Source organism: Columba livia, chromosome 19 (genome assembly GCF_036013475.1).
Source record: "Columba livia isolate bColLiv1 breed racing homer chromosome 19, bColLiv1.pat.W.v2, whole genome shotgun sequence".
Classification (NCBI taxonomy): domain Eukaryota; kingdom Metazoa; phylum Chordata; class Aves; order Columbiformes; family Columbidae; genus Columba; species Columba livia.
In genome coordinates, this window is record NC_088620.1 from 2,201,831 (window position 1) to 2,222,008 (window position 20,178).

General features: G+C 44.1%; 1 protein-coding gene across 2 annotated transcripts; it reads left to right on the plus strand.

Moving 5' to 3' along the window:
• The first annotated feature begins 4,623 nt into the window (after positions 1-4,623).
• On the plus strand, positions 4,624-18,979 carry TRAF1 (TNF receptor associated factor 1). 2 transcript variants are annotated; one of them, XM_065035537.1, is made up of 11 exons: positions 4,625-4,766; positions 6,115-6,323; positions 7,996-8,080; positions 9,903-10,001; positions 11,200-11,361; positions 13,430-13,501; positions 13,627-13,692; positions 14,239-14,670; positions 15,178-15,355; positions 15,933-16,081; positions 17,244-18,979. In XM_065035537.1, the coding sequence occupies exons 2-11, from the start codon at positions 6,115-6,117 to the stop codon at positions 17,460-17,462; spliced, it is 1,671 nt and encodes a 556-aa protein (XP_064891609.1). In that variant the 5' UTR covers positions 4,625-4,766; the 3' UTR covers positions 17,463-18,979. The 2 variants fall into 2 exon arrangements, with proteins under 2 accessions (XP_064891610.1, XP_064891609.1); XM_065035538.1 differs by lacking the exon at positions 9,903-10,001 and having other exon boundaries at positions 4,624-4,766.
• Positions 18,980-20,178: the final 1,199 nt, after the last annotated feature.

The window sequence follows — 20,178 nt, forward strand, 5'->3', positions numbered from 1 at the left end:
TAAGCTTGGATTTAGGACAAAAACCTTACTGCAGCCCTACTTCTTTTATAGTGACTCTTTCAAATGTTTGGTTTCCAACTTTGTTATATAAATATCTGAATTTATGATGTTAAAAGCAGTCATGAAGACCTTAACTATACCTGGTGACATCTCAGTTATGAATATTTCTTACAGTATATGAAGGAATGGACACAGCTCTTGAAACACTCCGAGTTTTCCACTGCGACAAACAGCAGAGGGAGCAAGAGAACATCATTTTCATATAGGTCCTGCATAGGACCCTCCTCCCCCCGAAAATATTTGAAAAGACATTTTTCAGCAGTTCAGCTACTGAAAATGCTGTATTCGTTTCCTAGTGGATGGAAAAATACGTGTTTTCCTGTGTAGTGCCATAATGGTAATTTCAGGTAATTTCTTCATATCACCCAAATTATTTGTCAAAGAAATTCGCCTGCCAGGCGGTAACCGCCCCACCGTCTCTGTGATTCTTGGCCAAATTTTCTTCATTTGGGTCAATCAGATTCATCTAAGGTAAGTCATAGTTAACATCTAGAAGGACAATGTAAGAAATTCTATTTATTATATTTCCGTTTATATGTCATTGATTTCCAGGGAAATTACTCTGTTATAGCCGTATCCCTTGTTGCGAGATGAGGAGAGGGAAATGCCACGGGATTGAGTTTAGAACCTACTGCCACACTGACCTTAGTGACTGGTAGTTGTCGAGTTCTTAGGGACTAAACTACTCACAGGAGTAATCCCAGCAAAAATGGAAACTCTTGGAGTAATCACTGCTTAGATGACTCATCTGTCTTGTGAAATGCAAATTATTTCCCAACACCTTCAGTACTTCTGTGCTTACTGGGGATTCTGAACATCAGAAAGGTCCTTTTAGATCTGAATTGTACACAGTGTTTTTCTATTCCTTGGTTGTTTATATACGTGGTGTGCAAGTCTCCAAATGTTCCAGGCTTTTAATAACCCACTAATAGCTTTAGTGGTTCCAGAAAAACACGCACTCGACCGCTGCGCTGTTGTAGTCACTCAAAGGCCAGTGGGCTCTGGATGTGGGGTCCCTGCTCTGCCCAGAGAGCTCTGTATTAGCCCAAATTCATTCTCACCTCTCCTACAACAGAGGTGACCGGCCCCATCTGCCAATCCTGCCCAGGGCCGTGGATAAACAGGATTCTTATTATTTATTGACATAACAGCGCATCACAGTCAACCTGGCGTCCAGAGTGAACTGCAGAGTTGTGCCTAGTGATGGGCACGGGTCATCTCTGAGGCAGGACCCGCCAAAGTCAATTAAATTAATTCAGTCATGATACTTGTGTTCCTTTTTAATATATTTCCCAGATTAGCCACAACTTCTTTTGTTATGATGGTACACTCAGAATCTGAAATCATCTGGAAAGAGAGAAATATTCACTTCGACACACTGAGTTTTTTGTTCGGTGTACTTGGGCAATGTAAAGCCAGAATGTCACACCATTTTCTATCTTTGTGTAGCGATGAAAATGCTCAATGGAGGCCCAGCCACTCTCGTGAGTCAGCGGGTGGGATCCTGCACGGGTGGAACAATCCCAAATCCTACCAAATTATCTCTGGAGTCAGTATGATTTTGTAATTTCAAAAGCCCCTCTCTGCCAGTTTGGTGTTCAGCACCACGAGCCGACTCGCTGCCTTTGCCTACAGAAGTTCATTTTCAGCCTCTGTAAATGTTCGTGTTTGTGCACGTCTCCTGCAAAATGTGTTCTTAATCTCCCGCTGGATTCTTACATCAGAACACACTGAAGTTTGGCATGGCCGTCAGTTATTTTCCAGTAAAAAAACACCTTTTAGGAGTTACATATGCTTTCAATTTTTTAGATATTTAATAATATTTTCACCTCTAATTCGGAGAAATAGCTGGGTTTGGCTCTTTCATTCTCCTGGGAACGGAGTCTGGTGTTGCCAATTGCTGGGTCATTACAAAATTCCATTCCTTGTGTTAAATTTGGCTTTTCGAGTTCTGAATGAACTTGGAATTTGGATCCATGTTTAAGCGGCGACTGATTTCCTGGAAAACACTAAACTGAATTAGACACCACAACTGTCGTAAAAAGAATGTTCAAATTTAGAAAACAATAGCAGAGAAGTCTTGAGTAAAGATTGTTGTGTTCAACCCTTTCTACCCCAAGAAATATTTGTGGCACACAGGTGGTTATTCATAAAATAGTTCTATTTACCCATGTTCATAGCCAGAAGTCATGAAATGCAGATTATTCCTAAAGTGCCACAGTTCAGGCTGTATTTCCTTTATTGGCAAACTGGGTTTCTTGCCCACAAAATCCAGGCACAGGTAGACATCGTCAGTGGTGTTGTGGAAATTATTCAGATTTATGAACCACACTGAAAAATACTACTGGAAAGATAAGCCCAGTGCTATTAGTCACTCTACAACAGCAGTGAATTATTGTCTCAGTGAAGAGAGATGCAAGTTAGCGCACAGTCCGTCTCTTTCTGTTTCTATCACGTGTAGAAGATCATCTTCTAAGCGTCTCCTCTTTTGCTCTTATTAGCAAAATTAATAACTCCTCAAAGGCTTAGTGGAGATTTACCATAGCCTTCAATCTCCCCTCAATTCTTGTCATTAATGAGAATTAATGAAGACATTATTAAAGAAAACTGTTTTCTGTTTCCACTAATTACTCCTACTCAAATATGCTGAGTTTTCTAATACTTGTACAGGTTTCCATAGCACGCTGTACAAGTGACCAGAGCTATCGACAGAATATCCATATTTTGCCAGCTGTTTTATAGTCGAAAGATGTTGGATCTTGTTTTCTCATGTTCCACCCAGAGCTCCGAGCGAGTGTGTTGGCAGGCGGCCCGGCGGGCACAGCTCCCGTTCCCAGAGTTCTCTCCAAAGCATTAAGAGTGGAAATAAGCAGCTAAGAATTTTCCAGTTTAGTTCAGGCTCTGTGCGGTATGTAGCGTCCGTTTGATGGGTGGGTTCTTTTCAGACAAATGCTGAAGAGGTGCCCCAGAACACCTATTATTTGTGGGGTAAGAAAATAAAAATCACTAGGAAGCTGAGGATAATACTGTGTTACAGAGATTGTGACCTGGAAAAAGTCTTGAGGCAGAGCACAGATGGAGATCAAAACATTGATTCCTGATGTCTCTTTGAGGATCGCAGTCCAACTTTTCTGGAATTGGGAAACTTTCCATCTCCTGTAATACAAGTTGGGCTGGGACCTCAGGACATCACCATAACAAAGCAGAACAACTGGTAGGAGCCGCAGGCAGATGTAACAAAAACACTTTAAAAGATTTTATTGTAGACAAGAGATTGAATTGCAGCAGAGCTGTCGAGTTTGCAGAGGATAACCATGTATCAAATGTCATGATTCTTCATACTTTTTGTTTTAATCTTGACGATGAGTTGATGAAACCTCACCACTAATGTGCTGTGCTCCTATTTCACAGGTCACTTAAGTCAGAAAATAAGTGATAACATGGAAGGTAAAGAACTACTTAAAATCAGAGCTACAAACAGGCAGGAATTTGGACCTGGAGCTCAAGTTCCTAGAGGTACAGCAGCCCCTGGAGACTGGATCTCCTTTTATTGACAAGTTTTCCTTCCTGCGTTTTACCAATTTTTCAGGGTTTCCTAGAACACGTGCACATTTCCAGATAATTTATACTAACTGAGAAGTATGTTTTCATAGAATGAGACATGCCTATCTCAAGCATCTCTCTGAACTGAGGTTCTCAGCCCTGGAAATACTGTTTGCACTTGTTAAGAAAGTTCCTTTTCCCTGGGTTTCCCTTACACACTATGACTACAGTCCTTGAAACACTTACAATCTGAGCCTAAATTCCATTTGTAAATGTGTTAAGAAATCTGTTTCATTAAAGTCTCAAGCCTTTGGATTATTTAAAAAATATAATATTAAAATATATTCCTTTATGAGCTTTTTTTCCTTGGATGTAAAAAAATGATTAATCACCTTAAATAGTGTCACAGAGCCCTGAGGTGGTGAGCGTTGGTGGAATAGCTCTACAGCAAAAAGCTTCACATGTTAATCTCTCTCTGAGCCACATCCTGTTTTTGGTTAACTGATCTCATAGCGGGGAAATTCAGCAGAGGAAATATCTCTGCTTTGGAAAGTACCAAAAACTTAGCTGTAGTTTCTTTGTGTAATTCAGCACCTTTTAAGACAGAGGTAGGTGTAATAACTCTCGAGAAGTGTCAAAGCAAAAGTGGAAGAGCCAACTGGCGACGCAGAAAGGAGGCACAGAGATGCCCCTTCATCCTGGAACAGACCCCGAGCCCTTGCTGTAACACCGGCCTTTCTGAGATTATTCATTTACACTTCTTTATGTTCTGAGAGTTTAAAAAGCCGCATCCAGAAATATGTTTAAATCTTTTTCAGAAACTAACTCGCATCCTGGCAGGAACTGCCTGTGCCAGATTAACTCACCGTGAGTTTTAACAGCCCAAATCACAAAGCAATGAAAGCAGAAGTTCCAGGCCGTCCCTCACCCGCCCGGCCCGGGCTGCTCCCCTCGGCCCGGGGCTCCCGGCCCCTGAGTGGCGCTTCGGGCTCCCGCTCCTCCCGGCCTGAGCGAGGCAGCAGTCGCCGAAATTCAGCCGAGCCGCCCGGCTGCGTTTCCTCTGCCGCCGGTAACGCCGGCGCCGCTCCGCTCCGCGCCCCGCGGCCGGGCCCGCCCCGCCGCCCTCCCCGCGGGGCTGCACCGCCTCCGGGTGGAGGGCTCAGGTAAGGGGAGCGGGAGGGAGGGGGAGCGGGCCCCGCGGCCTGGGCGTCTCCCGGCCCCGCGGGGGTACCCCGGGGGCACCGCCCGGCCCCGAGCTGTCCGGCGACACCGGCCCCGGGGATGGGGCTGGAGCCTCAGCCGAGCCAGGGCCCGCCGGAGCCGCTCCCCGCCCCGGGTTTGCCGGGGGTTACGGGTGTGAAAGCCCCGGGGGGTGGCTGGAGGGCCCCCGAGCCGCCGGGCTGTGCCGGCACAGCGGGCGGGTTCCAGCGGGGGAGCGTCTGCCCCGGCCGCCCCGGTACCAACCCGCGGTGCCGCTGGCGCAGCCTCGGCGACTCCCGGGTGCGCGTTTAGTGCTGCCGGGTTTGGTTTGTGGTTCCCGGCAGGTTGGGAACCCCCTGGGTTTGGTGCTAAAGTCCCCATCAAATGCCTGGAGAAGCCAAGTGGATCGTCTAAGCCAGGCAACAGAAAATGGGTGTTTTAAACCCGGGGATGCCCTGTTACTGCATGGCAACCACGCTGTCTGTGCCTGGCCTCGCTTCGTTTTTCTAGAGACTTGTTAGTGTTCTTTTTGATTGTATGTCAGTACTGTTAGGGAAAAAAACAGATTTAAAAGGCACTGTTATGTTCAAACTGCACCAGGTGCCTGCGTGAAAGCCTTTCTTGAACTTTCTGGGTGACTCTGGAGACGCCAGAATCAGTTGTGGTTCTGTTTCCAAAAATATTCAACTGCGCAGCTCTTCTTACCCCAAACCGGTATTGAACATGCGTGGCACCCTGGCACGCGTGGCTCGAGGTCTGTCTGCGTGGAGCACAAGCACTAAGCTTTTTGTGGACTTGAGATTTCCATTTCACCACTAGTTTTATGACTCCAGGAAAGACACTGTAAACACATCGGTTGTTACATCTATAAAGTGTAATCATGAATTTTGGCTGCTGGGAACTGAAGGTAGTTGGGGATTTACTCTACAGGAAATAATTCTGTGTGATGTGGACTGATGGGATTGTAGCTCTAAGGTGATGACAACACTTCATCTTTCTACAAGCTAAAAAACTCTGGAAAGAAAACCCCAAGGCTTCATTTTAATATATTGTCCATTTTCATGTTGTGTTTGAGGGAAATTTTAAATCTGTATGGTAATTTCCTGCTGGTACCCAGTCAAACCCCACTGTGACATTTAGTCACACATGTCAGCTAGAAGCTCAGTTGAACAGATCACTCAATCACTGCACAGGTTTGGAGCTGCTTCTGGACTTCGATGCCTGATATACTTTCTCACATCAAAGGGACTGTGTGTCTGCTTGTTTGAGTACCTTTTTTTTTCCCTTATCTCTGACAGTAGTTTATTTCAGATGGCTGAGAAAACAACCAGAGGCCCACAGGATGTCCCCAGCTCTTCTCCTGATGAAAACGAATTTCCTTCTGGATATCCCAGTAATATTTGTGAGGATGCGCCTGACCAGAAGTACCTGTGCAGCAACTGCAACAACGTGCTGAAGAAAGCCCTGCAGACGCTCTGTGGGCACCGGTACTGCTCAGCATGCCTCTCCTGGATCGTACGGTAGGTCCCTGCTGCAGAGGGTCCCACCGCAGGGCACCGGCTGTGGCTGCACCTGCCGCTCTGCTGGGTGGTGGGTCTGCGGGTACCTGGCCCATGGGTGTTTTACTGTCTGGAAGTATTTACCTGCGATGCATTGCAGGCTGCTCTTTACCTCCTTGTTTCCAGTGTGGAAGTCTGCAGGCTGGGGAAGGGTTAGGGTTACTGGGCTTGACAGATGTCTGCTTTTCTACCTGTAAGTGTGAGATAATGACTCAGATTTAACCTTGTAGAACTAGCACAAGGCTGACTTAATGCTTCCGTGGGACTTCACAGTCCTTTGATAAGTGATGTTATAGGATTTTAATAAATGTTATCTTAAAGTTTTATTTTTAGGAACTCAGCTGGGTTGCTCCACGTTAAGGTGCTGCAGCCATTAGTGACAAACATGACACTCGTTGTCCTGGAGAACCCAAAAACCAGGGGCTGGGTGGGGATTCGCTTTGGTTGGTTAGCTGCCTCTATCCTGCTTTTTCTTTCCACAATTCCGCCTTGACCCAGAACCTTTGGAAAAGTCTGTGTCAGCCCCGCAGGCGAGAGGTGACACTGCAGAACAGTTCCAGGAACACCAGCTGACTTGGGCTTTGATGTGTTGGAAAAGAGCAGCTGTCAAGATTCAGCCCTGGGCTGCAGCGGTGGCTGCGTCGGTCGAAAGGCTGTTACTGCGCTTCCCGTGGATGTTCTTAATAAACCAGCTTGTGTGTGCCAGGCCTTGCAGTCCCAGCTCTGATCAGTGTGGGGCACCTGAAAAGCTGAGGCAATGCCCTGGCCACGTGTGGGCTGAAGATTAATGTGTAATAATGTTAAATGTGTTGAAAAGAGTGTATTTGACCAACTTGCATAAATTCACTACGGTAAATCTATAGCAAAGCCCCTTAATGAAGCAGCATAAATCATGAATTCAGGAAACTGTCAGCAGAACACAACCAGAATTGTTTTATCTTCCCGCTCAAGTCTTACAGCACAAATGGAAAACTGGCTCAAACAAGCTAATTAGTACAGTGTGAAATCAGTTATGCTCTGGTCGGACGGATGCTTTTCTGATGAGCGTCTCACTCTGTGTTAGTTCATTATTTGCCTGGATGCTGAACAGCACTGGGGATGAAATATATCCCTAGGAAAGTTTTATTTTTCACTTTTCCTATATAAAACTCTATGCTAAATATTTCGAGAGCAGATCAAACCCCTTTTTAGATACAGTAGAGTATTAACTCTCTAGAACTCAATTCTGCACTGTTCCACTATGTCTTTTTAATCTGAAGTCTGTATTTTGATCTTGGGAAAATGGGAATTCTCTGTTTTAAAATACTTTCGAATTACCTTTCCTACATGGTGTTCTTGCGTAATTCATGGTAAAATAAGTTTCCATCTTTATTATTTTTTATGATCCAGGCTACTCTTATTTTGCTGAAATACAGATAAGATTTATGGGCCTAGTCCTAGTCTTGAGGAATAGAACAGCAGGATTTTTTTACAGCAGTGTGTTCAAGAATCGGCCCTTTAATGAGCAGGGACTCTGGTTTCTGAGTGGAAATTCCAGTCTTAGTGGTTTTATTTGTGTCAGTGTCTATACAAAGACCTCCTAAATTACAGCATACCGGCTGATTGTTATTTCATTCTTCTTTCCTTTTGCCAGAAACAATAAAAATGCAATTTGCCAGAAATGTAAGGAGGAAGATAGCAGCACATTGAGTGAGGGAAGCCTGCTGGCAGAAGAACGGGTAAGTTGTAGTTTACAGTTCACTCATTTATCATTCGCGGCTCTTTGGGCTACTCCATAGTCATCACTGGACTACGGTTTAGGAGGGAAAAGTATAAAATGCAATAGCAGCTGATAGTTACATGTTTAACTTATGCTTTAGTCATTTGGATTTCCCACAGTTTTTCATTTAAAGCCTTAGGACTTTCCAAATCTGTCAGCTTCTGCAACATAAAATCCCACACTTTTCAACATAATTCACTTTGTATTGTCTCAAAGTAACCAGTGCTTTCCTACTTGTAATAATATGTCTTAGCTGTTACTAACTATCCTTAGTAAGTATCCTAGTGGATTTTCCAATCTCGGGGTTCTCTGTACCCTTCAAATGTGTTGCCAAAGGAACAGGTGGAACATCCCAAAGACAAAAACCTGGAGTGTTGGCTGCTGAGTCGCCTAGAAAGTGTTTTGACAGAAGTGTATCTGGAGGAAACAGTGGAAAACATAGAGCTGAACATCATAACTGATAAAAACGATGCACTTAATAAACATTTCATCTGTAATTTAACAGTGCAGATCTCTTTTGTTGATGTGTGATTTTCCAGGCAGATCACTGCACTGATCTGTATCCTGAATACAAACTGGGCTGCAGGGCTCAGTCCCGGCTCGGCTCCTTCCCTCCTTTCTGGTTACATACCAAGAGACGCACATTCTAAATCTGTTAGGGAAATGAAAACCCAATAGGCAACTGGCAATAAGGTAACAGGCAAAGTTTAGGAAGCAGCTGCAACAAAATAATGAATCTGCAGTTAATATTGAACTTGGTGATATCTCAGAAAAACTCTCAATTCTGCACTAAATTTCCCAGTCACAGAATTTCATGCAACACGTAACCACAAATAGGTCCAGATAACCCTCATGAGTTTCCATGTGGAATGTCAGCTGTCAGAAAGCTTTGGGATGTCTCTGCTGAGGGATCTCAGTGTGTCTGCTGGGGCTTTCTGCCCAATCCGCGGGGAGGCTGTTGTGAACAGGGCCCCGCTCTGCATAGATCAGCTTACAACAAACAGTGGGGTTTGTAAACAACACAAACAATGAAGATCACTTAGCGGGTTGATTCTTCATATCTATTCCTGATAATCTCTGCTTTACCTTTGCCGTGGTTTTGCTTAATGTTTATTTTCTATGCTGTTTATGTGTACCTATTTTGATTGTGCAAAACGCAACAGTCAAAGTGTGTAGCATTTCATAATTTACATAATAATTGCACAATTCTTCATGGCTAACATAATAAAACAATCTACCTAGTACAAAAAACCCCCACTCACATATGGTTTGCATTTCTTTAGTGCACAGTGCCATGCTAAATGGAAACAGCCACGGGCTCAGAAATGTACTCACACTGCAGAACAGGCTCACGTCCTCTCAGCAGCACGTTTAGGAGGTGTTAATGGCCCCAATAATGAAATGCATTAATTAAGAGTGGCACATGGCAGCACCCTATAGTTCGGGTCCTGTCAGCACATTCGTCATATGTGATGTATTTCAGACTTGTGTGAAAAGAAACTTAATAACTGTAGTCAGCCAGGCATATTTTCAGTAAATTTGTATCACATCAAATAGTTTCTTTTTGAACCATATGAGAAATATTATTTCTCTACTACACCAAGATTAACTCGTTGGCTTAGAGAGTCTTACGGCAGTACGGTTGGGTTTTGTTGGGATTTTTAAAGAAGGGATTTAGCAAGATCTGAAATTTTGACACAGTCACCTTATTCCTATGTCAAAAGCACATTCTGGGGTATTTTCTGACCAGTGGGTTTTTCCTTATTGTGTTTACTTCCCAGGCTTTTGGTGATGCTGCCATTAATAAAGAGATTTCTGAGCTCAAGGTCCGCTGTGTGACGCTGGGATGCAGCTGGTCTGGGATCATGAAAAATTTCGAAGTATGTTTAAAGGCAGTTTATTTAAATTAACCAAGAGAATATCTAAAAACATGCCATTAACTTTAGCAGGACTTCGACCAAATCCAAACCATCCCGAACGCTTATGAAATTAAAGTTGCACAAATTCGCATCAACTATGACTCTTTCTTCCAGTGAGTTTACATATTTATTTAAATGCAAGGATGCTACAAGCAGCTTTTGACAGACCAGAATACTTCAGTCTCCAGGACACTGTTATGGGCAACATCCTTAGTATGTGTTCATCAGAGAAATTATTTCCTCCTGCATAATTACTCCTATTGATTGAATGTGTCCATCATTCTTTTCAGACTGATGTGAAATGCCCCAGGTACAATATTTAAATGGGTGAGATTTGTGGCTCTGCCATGCCAATTAGAATAATGAAAATCTGCAGATCATTCTGATACTAGAGCAGCTTTATTTTGGTGTCTTTCTGCATTTATAACAGGGAGTCTGCTGCGTACCTTGTCTGCTGTGTATCTGATAAGCATCTGAGATGCCGCTGCATTTCTTTGCTGATTTTGCACAAATTTTCTATTTGAGTGAATTCCTCTTTAAGGAAACACCTCCCCAGTTGGCGCAGCTTCGCAGTGGTGGGAACCGCAGCCCCTCTCAGCAGGAACACCTGGCAAAACTGATTTGAGAGTTGGGCGTGTGATTGCGATTGGCATTTCAGAGCCCGCTCCGCAGGGACGGCGTCTCCTCCAAAACTAAATCCCTGTGACACGGGGCCGCCAGGACCCGCCGTGAAAGAGGGACAAGTTGTTATTGAAATATGAAAGCAGACCTGTTGGATGCAGTTGTGAAAGAAGTAACGCTGATGTTTTGCCTTGTTGAGGGCTAGGGATTCTTGAAGACAAGGAAAAAAGCTGGGATGAGGATCATGTTGTTTTCAAAAAAATGCAGAATAGAAAGACAGTTCAAGGGAGACCTCATCTTTGAATTTATCGAAAGGTGTTTGTTGTTTTGGGGGGATTTTTAAAGTTAAGAATTAACAAAAAAGCCCCAGGAAAGTTGGTGAATTCTTCACCAGTAATCTTGGTAACATTGTGCATTGGGACCTTACCCAAGCTGAGAAGAAATGCAAAGCAAAGATAGGGGCTGGCAGAATGGAGACTGTTCGTAACTAAATGTATATCTGCAGTTTACGTTTTGGTTTGTAACTTTTGACTTCCAGGAGCATCAGAGCTTGTGTGAATACGCTTTAATCCCTTGTCACACTGGCTGTGGGCACATGGTGATGAGAAAGAAGCTTGCAGATCATTTGGAAAATGGATGTGTTAATAATGTGACGATGTGTCAGAAGTGTAAGCGGAGCTTGTCCAGTAGTGAGTACCAAGTAAGACCATTTCTCTGTTTCAAATCAGGTCTTTATATTAATGGCGCGAATAATCCATCACAACATTTGTGATAGATTGCACCTGGAGAATATTTAATTGTCCTGAGTTTGCTAATTTTTCCATGCATGTGTTGGAGCTGTATTTGACGGTACAACAGAAATAAATACCCGTGTGCTCAGCCAGGGCCCGTGTTTCAGCTTCTGCCTCAGAGCGTGTATCTCAAAAACGTAACCTGAAGTAGGAGGGAACAGCTTTGCATGTTGTAACTGTCACAGATTTATGCCTTTCCAAATACTGAGCTGTGAGATTTACTCAGCATGGAAGTAACAGTCCCTCTGGGGTAAGAATAAAGCCCTCTCACTAAAACCTGCTTCTAGGGAAGCTTTTGCATGTGCTCTTTGTATCTGAGTAACTCTCACAGAGAGAGAATATCTGCACCCAGACACATTTTACCAGAGCTACATCCAGCGGATGTTTCCGAGAGATCGTAAATACCAGAAGGTGGCAACACTTAATCCCTTTTAACCTTCGTGCAGGCTGGGGGCAAAACCTGAGCCGCGTTGTTCCCCAGCACCTGCTCTTTGCAGATCACCTCGCCCGGCTCATATCCCTGCAAGGAAGAACTCTTCTCCTCCCACTCATTCCAGTTAGCTATCAGCTAATTATTTTTTGCTTAGGAAACCATGGCAACCAAGCAGGGGCTTGGCCTTAAGATGTTGATTTTTCTCTGCCTGCCTTCGTTAGTATTTGTAAAATTGGAATTTTGCTGGTTACATGATCTGCTTGGTTAAATTTACAGTTAGGTGGCGTATGAATTGTGATTATTTGTGTGGATTCCATGTATCCACAATCCTCTGGGAGCAAACAGTACGTTTTGGGCACTGCTCTCACTCTCTCCATCTTACCTAATCAGTTAATGGTCTTGTGATTTTTGTATGTCCATATTTTAAAGAAACCTCTCACCCTCAAGAAATCAGTAACCTGAGGGAGTCGAATAGCAGAAAGGAAGAAAAGAAAGGCACGCTTTGTGCGATAGCTGAGATGTAGAGTATTAAAGAATGAGTTAGAGAGTGAGAAAAACCTGTGGCTGTGTTTCTGAGGATGGAAAGAGAAACCTCAGGACTCTGCAGGGGAGACCTGAAGGTTCCTGCAATGGCTTTATCCAAAAAGTTCTAGGCTGCTATCATGCGTTTATAGAGATTAAAACCGGCCCACTGAACAGCATGAGTTGAAAGCCGACAGTTGCTGTGTTAAATACACATATTACAGTTGTGTGAAGCAGTGGCAGGATTACTTTACCCTCTCGGAGCCAGAAATGGCAGGAAGTCTCGTGTTAGCAGTAAATGCATTTTGCATTAGCACATCATGATGGAAAATTTGGATTCGAGCCTTCAAAATGTTAAAAACCAGGATGCAAGAAGGGTCTGCATGTTGAGCAAACTATGTGAAGTCAGTGCAAAAAGAGTTTATATTTGGGTTTCCTGTATATTTTCTTTCTGTTCTGTAACCCACCTGCATTTTTATGTGTGTGTACACACAAGTGTGTGTCTGTGTGCACATCACTATGGCTTGAACTGGGCAAGACTGGTCCATCGCCAATCTGGGATCGGATTTCCCAGGGTGACCTTGCAAAGCGTCTGGAAGTAGTTTCCAAAAGCTTTGGGCCCCACAAGTGAAAGATCACACTTTGTACTTTCACTTAACAGGTCTGTATTTTACATATATATATTATATTATATATAATTGTATCTGGAGATCTGTCCCTGAACACGCCTGCCAGGCTGAGAAGAAGCGCAATGAGCTTAGAGGCTCAGCTTGAGGCACCTCTGAGCCTGCAGGTGGTTGTACAGGGGACAGCAGCGCCCGCTTTCAGCAGATGTGCTTTAGTCCCCAATGTCTGAATGTTATTTCCTCTAAAAAGAAACCAGAGAACTCTACAGCCTGTTGCATTTCTGTAAAATGGGAACAGCATTCCCCAAAACAGGCCTTGTTTCAAAGACTCCTGAATAAATATGCTCAATTATTTTAATAAGGTACTGAACTATTTTCTTCTTCTTTTAATGACAGGAACATTCATGTGAAGGCAATTTATGTAAAGAACAAAACCATGTGCAAACAGAGATGCCACCAAAGGAAAAGGTAGGGAACAGATGAGTGAATGCAACACAGCTTTTGTGTGCGTGGTGCTCTCACTGTGGCGCCCACTTGGCTTTTGGCACCTTCAGTCGGTATTTGATTATTTTCTTTCCTTTTTTTTTTAACAGAACCACTCTACACCCTTAATGAACAAGGATGGATGTCGTTTTTCTGAAGTCGGCTGCTCGTTTAGGGTGAGTGGCCTGGCTGCCTTCAGGAAGGGCTCACAAGGTGCACAGCTCCGCTCGGTGCTTTGGGCGAGCCAGCCGTTGTGTTCCTGATTTAAATACTTCTGTAAGAAAAGAGAGAAGTTCTACCCACTTTGAACAGCCCAGCAGTGATGTTGGAACTGCCCTGGTCACACAGCGTGTGCAGTTCAGCCCGTGATACTCTATCCTGCACTGTGCATTCGCTTCAGATAAAAATAGATGTTTATTACCATTCTGCTGTTTCATCAGATACGCTGTTCTACGCTGTTTTGGATATTCCCTTCAAGGCAATGCCTCTTAAAACACTATCAGGTCTTCCATGCATTTTAGTTGGCAGATGCCTTACCTTTTGTGCATGGCGTGTGTACTAAATACTGGCTTATTTGAGAATCTTGCTGGGACTGCCTGGCATCCTGTTTAATCAAAAAATTGTAGAAAATGGTTTTGTTTTCTGTAGAATGTTGCTTGACTTGCCCCCAGGCCAGTTATGGGAGTTGTACGGAGGGGATTGACAGTGTCTTCTTCTTGCAGGGAAGCAAAGAGAAGATGAAAGACCATGAAAAAACTGCAGTTGGGCCCCACATGCTGCTTCTGCTGCAGCACATAAAGCAGCTGCAGACAAGCTTGTGCTCTGCTGCCAAAGCTGCAAACGGTTTCGTCCCACAGCCAGGGCTGAACATGAATGGTGCAGGAAAGAGCATCCCTGACCTGCAGATCCCAGCGGGGCTGCAACTCGGTGGGGATCTGGAGGAAGACTGTTTTCCTGGGCCTTCTGAGGATGAATCTGTTCTCCAACAGCTTGTGAAGGAGAAAGTGATTTCTGAGCTAGAAAACAAGCTGCACGTGTTTGAGAATATCGTGTCCGTGCTCAATAAAGAGGTGGAGACCTCTAATTTGGAAATCACAGCCTTTCGGAGACAGAGTGAACTCGATCAAAATATAATACGAGGCCTTGAGCTGAAGGTAAATAGTTATGACAGGCATTGCCTCTGTGCTTGTTCTACAGGCAGCAAATATTTACGCATATCAGAGAGAGGTGGTATAGAGATCAGGACAGGGATGGGCACAGGAGTTTGAACTGGGAAGTGTTAAGTTCTGGACACATCTGCAGGATCCTTTTGTTATTTGGTATGAATTTTCAAATGGAGATCTCTAATATTTGGTATCTAAATCCCTCTTTAGGTATTTAGATTTTCCTGAGAGTTTTGAGTGTTCAGAATTTGCCATGGCCAGACTGTGAGCAAGCAAGACAGTTGTTTAATTGATGGATCCTCTTAAATCAGCATTATCCCTGGAGGACCAAACAACCATCTATCAAATTATTTGTCTTATGAGTTGATACGTAACTGTCACTTTAAAAGAAATCAAAGGAGACTCCCCAGAACATGGGGTTTCTGGAGCAATTCTGCTGATGCTCAGCACAACAGCCTGGAGAGGGGGGTTGGCTGAGAACTGATTTGTTTTCTCTAGATCGCAGAGCTGCACCGGTGCCTGACGCAGAAGGACACAGGCCTGAGCAACCTTCACAAGAGCCTCCTGTTCTCCGAGCAAGCTTCCTATGATGGGGTCTTTCTGTGGAAAATAACAGATGTTGGCAGGAAGTTACAAGACTCTGTGACTGGAAGAGCAGTCAGTTTGTATTCACCAGGTAACACACGGGGCGTATACGTGTGTCAGCAAACCCCAGTCCTTTAGAAAACCCACGTATTTCTCTAGAATGATGCTTGTTTCTGCTTATGTGGCCAGGAAGTCCTTTAGGAGAGCTCCTCGAGCTAAGATGCTGTTTATAGGGTGACCTCATGCTTTCCTGCCTGTAATTCAGGGCAGCTGTGATGCGCTCCTCTGCTGGTTGTCTTCTTTTCTGGGCTTTCATTTGCACTTTGCCCTCCGCTGCAGCTCCTTGCACTGATATCTGCTGGATCTGTCTTGTCTAACCCGCAGCATGGTGCCTGTGGCATCATCTGCAGCACTTACCTCCCATGGGAGAAGTAATTTCATTAGGCAGAATATGCTCGTGTGGCTAATAACAGTTAATTTTCACCGAGGCATGAGGCGCTAGAGGATTCCAAGCTCTGGATTTTCATTGCTTCTAATCGCCGGGGTGTACTGAGTTGTCTGTTCTCATCTCTGTGATATCAAAACACGTCATACACTGTCTTTTCATGTACACTCGTTATGATGTTTTTTCAAAGGAAGCTTTACTAATGAGGAGTTCTGATTTTCAGCTTTTTACACGGCAAAGTACGGCTACAAAGTCTGTCTGCGGGTGTATCTGAACGGGGACGGGACCGGCAAAGGGACCCACGTGTCCCTGTTCTTTGTTGTCATGAAAGGAGACTACGATGCTCTGCTGCCGTGGCCGTTCAGACACAAGGTAAGAAGGGCGGCTCTTTTGTACCCACCCGATCCAGCATCAACCCGCGACTTCTGCTGGTGAACACAAGGGGACGTTTTCTCTTGAGTTTAGTGCAAGTTGGAGTGTTTCCCTATTTTCCTCTCTGACGGCTATTAGCTGTACTCAACCTTAGGTCATCATTTGCCTCTGAATGGAGTGATGCACACACAGGGAAAGCTGCTCCAACCGGGGTTCCATACGTGGCCTTGCGGGATTTTCAAGCACCAGAATGCTGGTGTTTGACATTTCCCAACCTGTGTCCGCCTGGGCTAAAGCCAGAGACACGCTTTTTCCTGGCTCTTGCTATGTGCAGATAATATCAGTTGATGAGGGAATGATGACTTGGTGCCTGAAGCACAGGCGTTAGAAACGCGAGGTTCCACTTCTACTTAAAACACGCCATAGATGTCTTATGGGATCCTGATCTCATTTTTCCTCATTTTAAAAGTGCAATTGGACAATGGCAATAGTGGTTAGAAAAGCAGTGAGAATGTGCACAAGGTGCTGGTCTCTGCTCTAGCACTTGCTTTCCTGGTAATGATTCTGAGAACCTTTCATATAAACAGCCTTACTAGCATTTAGCGGCCAAAAGAAAATAGAAATCAAAGTTCTAAGTCCTCGCTGTATTAAAAAATTATGACATAGAGTTTGTGTTTCAAGTGAAAGAACAGTGAGTTTATAAAAGGGGTAATGAGGTGGGGAGATTCTATACCAATATTTAGGTTGTGTCTTGTACATATTTGCGTACAGGCAGCTGAGCTGTTTGTTTTGATTCCAAACCACAATAACAAAATTAATGTGATGACTGTAGCCAAACTTGGGGTTTGTATAAGCTGTCAAGAGAGAGAGGAAAAAAGACTTTACACTGTGCAGTTCTCTACTAAGCAATGATTCCTTACTTTGCTGTATTTAATTTTATTTCCTTGGTGGCAAAGTTTTAAATACTTCATCTGGGAACTGTTCCAGTCTCCCTCGTTCACATTAACTGACCTTGCAGGTTGCAAAACACCAATTATATTTTGTATTTAATTACCAATAGAGCATGCAGCTGCTTTTGCAGCAGATTTGCACTTCTGTCTCTGATATTTTCTGGTTTGTTTCTCAGTTCAATAACTCCTCATTCTCACATTCTGTTTTTCAGGTTACATTCATGTTGCTTGACCAAAATAACAGGGAACATATTATTGATGCGTTTCGCCCAGACTTGACTTCTGCTTCATTCCAGAGACCCGTGAATGACATGAACGTTGCGAGCGGCTGCCCCCTGTTCCTCCCTCTGTCCAAACTGCAGTCGCCTAAATATGCCTATGTGAAAGAAGACACGCTTTTCCTTAAATGCATTATAGAAACAAACCAGTAAATCCCGCAATGTGGGTGTCTGGAAATCGCCTACCGAATTTCATTAGTTTACAAGAAAGAACAACCCATCAACTTGAGACCTTGTATTCGTTTTCGTGCGCGCACAAAACCCAGAGCCCGAGCCCGAGCTCCCGATTCGATCTCATCAGCTGAAGACCCTGCTTGAGTTTGTGCTGCTGAGCGTGCCCACGTCTGCCCAGAGCCCTGAGCGGCTCTTGCCAATGAGATTTGGGATTATTTCATCAATACCCGCCTGGTTTGGCCGGGGGTGACAGCAGGAACAAGGGCACATTCATCTCCCAAGACACCCATCGGGTGTCTCTGTGCTTATTGATGACCCTGAAATCTGTGAGTTGTGGGTCACATTTGCAGCTTGAATTCCTTATACCAGATGATTCATTTCTTGCTATTTATTTTAGACCTGTATTTATGTGCTCTGTAAAGAGACGTTCTGTTGCGTCAGCCGTCGGTGCCCAGATTACACTGTGCCTTGGGAAATGACCTCTTGTACTTGCAAAGGAGCCGTTTGGCTTTCCTGAGCCCTCAGGAGCTTTGTTTTCAAGTGTTCTGTCACTTCGTGAACCTTCTAGGCAAGTGACTTATTGGAAAGTATTGATTATTTTCCTTGCTTGATTCTTTTTACGTGCTCTGATGGTTAAGTCCTGTCGCTAAAATAGAAGTAGCTACTAGACATGTTTTGTTTTGTGTTTAATTTTTTGGTTTGTGTTTTTTTAATAGGGGTAAGGAATTAATTTTTATTCTTTTTTATAAGCAAGTCAAGCTTGGCAATGTCTGCATGTGTGCGAAGCCCAAACGCTACACCTTATCCCCAAAAAGCAGCAAGCAAAAAGCACAGCCTTGGCAGCTGTGTCAGAATCGGTGGAGCTGAGCTGGGTTTTGGTGCCGCAGTTTCTGTTCAGCTCCCGTGCCCACGAGAACCAGCTGTGCATTTACGACTGAAAGGCCGTTCTGCACTCACTTTATCCATTTTTCCTTTGCACTATTTCCCGATGGAAAACACGAGGAACAGACGATATCGCGCCCGCTGCCTGAGGAGCGGAAGGAGAAGCTGTTTGTCCACCTGCATTTTGCAACCCGGCGTCCAGCAGAGCTGCTGAGATGCCGTGTGCTGTGGCTGCTGCCGTACGGACAGACCTCGCAAATCTCCCATTTCTATCTTGACAGCACCCTTTAAAATAATTAGTGGTGATGAAGTCTCAAATTTCAAAACAAAAATCACCCCATAATCAAATATCTGTCAAAGCTTGTTTGGGAAGGAACTCGATATTCTTGGTGTCTCTGTCTTTTTCTCTCTTCCATGTTTAAAATGTTCTTTCAGGGACAGAAAGCTATTTTTGCAGTAATGTGCCAAACCCTGTAACCACACTGGAGTAATATGCCTAAAAATATGATGCTTTTCATGGCCGTGTAATGTTGACAAGTGCTGTATTTATTACAATCATTCATATTTTCTTATGATTTTATTTATTTCCTAAGTAAAGCTCGCTAACTTAAAAATAAGGTTTGTGTGTTATTTTCACTGTAAAATACGGAATTGAGCAACTTTGCAACACGATGATAGCGGCTTCTTGTAGAAACACCGAGCAGAGCTGCAAAACTCACTTATTTCTACAAGGGCAGCACCAAGGGGGTTCCCCCACGCGGGTTCCAGCTGACCCCGCTGTCACTTCTTTGTGCAAAATCCTTTTCCACGCAGAGCCGTTATGTCTTAAATATAATTAGGAGGATTTTCCTTGTGTGTGGGAGACAGAGAAGGTGACGGAACATGAGTAAAACCCTGCGTGGGTGAGCGCTGGGGAAAGAGAGAAAGTGTGTGGGAGAGAAGATGTGAATGTGTGCGAGAGAATATTGATGTGTATGTGTCTGCATCGAGGGAAGCCAAAATACAACGTGTGCAGGTCGGGAGACACATCAGAGAGAACGACCTGACGCCTCCGGGCTTTTCTTAGTTTGTGTTTTGGTTTTGGGGGGGTGTATTTTCTGAGCCGTGCTCAGGAGCTGCAGACGTGTACATAACATCCCTGGGTCAAAATTATGTAAGGGCTCCATTTAATACCAACCTTGCTTAGGTGCAAGAGCACTTACAAGCTCTTCGTATGCAACTGCATAGAACCACGCAAAGAAAGTTTATAAAAACTGGATTAAATTAATATTAAATAAACAATAAAAAGACAATGCCTAAATGCTCTTTGTTTCAGCTGAACGTCAGATTTGAGGACTCTGGTTCTAATTCCAACCATACCTTGGTTGGAACCTGCCCTTCGGTAGCTCCCTTTTCTCCTTCCAAACACAGGGCTCCGGAAACAGGCTCCGGATCCTCGTCTCCCAGACCTTCAGTCACAAAACCCTCTTGATAAGGGAACAGCTGATGCTCACTGGGAAATAAACCGAAATGGGAGCCAGATCAGGAGTGCTCTGTAACAGCAACTCACTTCTGTTGTGGAAACGAGCAGCTGAAGTGAGTTTTTGGTTTTGGTTTGGACCAAATCAAATGATGCAGGAAAATCAAAGAGTTTCAGTGAGCTAAGTCAGGACTGGTTGCTCCGTGTTTAATGTCAAGGTTGGCAAAGAGTCATAGTGCTTCTGGAGCTAAGATGGTCTGAAATAATCAAGGACAAGGTTTGTGGGGAAAGAACATTTTTTTAATTTAACTAATAAAGCTGAGAAAAACTCAGGTGAAGTTTTAGGCTTATAAA

Bases quoted from the DNA above. Each gene is read 5' to 3' on its own strand.
- TRAF1 (XM_065035537.1), top strand. From the start codon at position 6,115: ATGGCTGAGAAAACAACCAGAGGCCCACAGGATGTCCCCAGCTCTTCT. The intron at 10,002-11,199 runs GTATGTTTAAAG...TTTGACTTCCAG, and splicing joins GGATCATGAAAAATTTCGAA to GAGCATCAGAGCTTGTGTGA. The intron at 13,693-14,238 runs GTGAGTGGCCTG...TTCTTCTTGCAG, and splicing joins AAGTCGGCTGCTCGTTTAGG to GGAAGCAAAGAGAAGATGAA.